The 2,820-nt window shown below is 34.5% G+C and overlaps 2 protein-coding genes across 3 annotated transcripts in view; one reads left to right on the forward strand and one right to left on the reverse strand.

Annotated features, from left to right (window-relative positions):
- The window catches only part of mrpl27 (mitochondrial ribosomal protein L27), a 12,188-nt gene extending 11,669 nt beyond the window's left edge, over positions 1–519 (reverse strand). Inside the window, exon 1 of the mRNA XM_014031163.1 lies at positions 453–519. Coding sequence (XP_013886617.1) covers positions 453–519 — 67 coding nt within the window. The remainder of the gene's footprint in view (positions 1–452) is intronic.
- Positions 520–738: 219 nt separating this feature from the next.
- eme1 (essential meiotic structure-specific endonuclease 1) overlaps positions 739–2,820 on the forward strand; it is a gene marked incomplete at its 5' end in the record, with an annotated part of 17,457 nt that continues 15,375 nt past the window's right edge. For both annotated transcript variants that reach the window (XM_014031164.1, XM_014031165.1), the window contains 1 exon segment: positions 739–795. In XM_014031164.1, the coding sequence (XP_013886618.1) occupies positions 739–795 (57 nt within the window).

A 2,820-nucleotide genomic window follows, 5' to 3' on the forward strand; every position in this document is an offset into this window, starting at 1 on the left:
TAGATAGATAGATAGATAGATAGATAGATAGATAGATAGATAGATAGATAGATCCCTGTTACTTTTTATCACCTTTATAACATTTCGTTATTTATTTATTTTTTAATCTCAGAGATTAAATGTCTGTATATTAAATCTGGTCACCTTATTGAGCAGATTTAAATGCTTCAGAACAGTCTAACTGGGTACTTTCACATAAGTATTGTTTCTAATGTAGAAGCAGTAAATTATTAAGGTATTATTAAACCTAAACATGTAAATAACGACATGAAACTCAATGTTTTTGTCAGTCACATCATGGTGCTGCTAACAGCCGTTAGCTAATGAGCTAAACGTCTTGTTGAAAATGTAAAAACACAACACGAGCTGAGGAACGGCTCAATGTTTGCTTTAACGCAATAAATACTCAAACAAATATTTTATAATGTAATTTAAATACACATGTATTGTACCTGATCCGGTCCTGAGAATGAAGGACGCTAATGCTGCCATTTTAACGTCGCTACTGTTATACGTCATATCCTGTGCGACGGAGCAGGATGTGTTCAGGTACATTCAGGCGTTCATACGACAATCCTGTTCAGCACACAAAATAAAAAAGTTAAAATGAGTGAGTTTTATCAGTACTATTTCAGACAAAATATTGTTTTATTTTGTGCAGTTACATCTATTAATCTTTAACTTTGTCGGGTCAGGTGAAGATAATATCCAGTCATCCGATAACCCGTGAACGCATCATCACCCGGGAAAGTCAAACATTTGTCCGTTTCTAAAACCTGCTTTCAACCGTCTGCGGTATGTAACTTTGTGTAATTGTGTGTTTGTGTTCAGTGAAGTTATACTGTGTGTTTTGTTTGGTCAAAGCCTTTTCCAGCTAATCTTTTCTCCATGTTCGGTTCTGGTTTCATCATGTCTGCAGCTCTGTCTTTGTCAAACTCGGTTTATTATTTACATTTTATTATAAAGTTTTGTATCTATTTGTCCTTCTTCTCCAGCGGTAATACTTTACATGACTGTAAGATTTCCAGGGTGGCTGAGGGTCCTTAAAAACCCTTAAATTTGTTTTTAAAACATGTAAGTTGGTCTAACAATTACTCAAAGGCCTTAAATTTATTCAGATGAAACTAAACTTCTCCATCTTCACCCGACCGAGAATCACATGAAGAGAAACTGGAGGTTAAGACACATTAACTTCATGCATGAATGTATTTAGTAAATATGTTTTTGTTGGATGTTTCCAGCCTAATAACTACACTTATTGAACCACAGAGATGAATTTACCTTTATATCCTGTAGGGTTGGGCCATAAATCAGTTTCACTGATTAATTATAGGGCTGTGAAATTAATTGAGTTAACTCGGATTAATTTTAGTGCTGCATGGGCATAGATTAAAAATTTTAATCGCAATTAAACTTTACAATCACTTTACTCTGGCTGAATATGTAGGTTTGTATACTGCAATGCACACTTGATTTAACCTCATTATTCTGCACAAAATGTAACTGACTCAAATATGTTTAAAACATTGTTTAGGTCCTGTTTTATATTCAAAAAATCATGTCTAAGAATCAATTTTGTTTTCTAAATAAAAACATTAAAAACTAATTAATAACTCAAATAATTTATTTTATCAATATGCAATCGAAATATATATTAAATTTAAGATTAATCATGATTRATTCACAGCTACTATGGGATTAATCAGATTAAAAATATGAATCATTTGACAGCCCTAATTTGTCATTTATAAAGACTTAATTGAGGAAAAATGTGTATTTTATTCCAGCAGTCTCTGTGGGCCTGCTGTAGTTCAGAGGTCAGCCCAGCTGCTCAAGACTCTTGCTACACAACATGACAATATGTCAGCTAGCAAAGACAGTTTCTTCAGTTCTCTGGAACTGGTCAGGTTTCACAGCCTCAGACTTGGAGCAACAAACATCKGTCTGAAGGCTCTTCTACAAAGAACAAATGTTTCAACACCTGAAACAGAAACACTGCGTTAAGTGGGAAACAAATWGATTAAAATAGAATTTGGGATGAAAACAATCTTTGTTGGACCAAATCTTCAGTGTGTTGTATTGAGTCACACACGTGTGTTTGGTTATAACAGCAGAATTGACATTAAAGAGTTCTTTAAAAGTCTTAAATTTGACATGCAGGTTTAACCTGCAAATTTCCTGATTACAGAAGGTCGCTGGTTCAATCCCCCGTTCCAACTGTCTCAGTCATTGTGTCCTTGGGCAAGACACTTCACCCACCTTGCCTACTGATGGTCAGAGGGTCCGGTGGTGCTGGTGCATGGCAGCCGCCCCTCTGTCAGTGTGGCGCAGGGCAGCTGAGGCTACAGTGTAGCTTAGCACCATCAGTGTGTGAATGACTGTAATGTAAAGCACTTTGGAGTCCTGATGGACTTGATAAAGAGCTACAAGATCAAGACTTTTACCATTTTTCCTGTTCAAAGTACTTCAAACTGTAACTTGAGTAAAAGTACATGTATCTCACCATGAAATTACTTTGGTAAAAGGTAAAAGTCCTTCTAAATATTATTTGAATAAAAGTCTTATCTGATATAGTTTTGTACTTAAGTATTAAAGGTAAAAGTATTGAGTAAAAGTGAGTGGTAGATCATCAGAAAGGACATTTATTGGGAGATGACTGTGGGCTGCTGTTTGTAAAGTTACACAGTCAAAAATTACCACCAATATTTATGTTTTAGTTAGACTTTTATAAGAAAAGAATAACAGATTTATTTTTCAAAGTCAGTTTTTCACCATATGATTCATACATTTATAAATGTTATAGTTTATAAACTAAATATT

Source organism: Austrofundulus limnaeus, unplaced genomic scaffold, assembly GCF_001266775.1.
Source record: "Austrofundulus limnaeus strain Quisiro unplaced genomic scaffold, Austrofundulus_limnaeus-1.0 Scaffold1194, whole genome shotgun sequence".
In the NCBI taxonomy this organism is placed as follows: domain Eukaryota; kingdom Metazoa; phylum Chordata; class Actinopteri; order Cyprinodontiformes; family Rivulidae; genus Austrofundulus; species Austrofundulus limnaeus.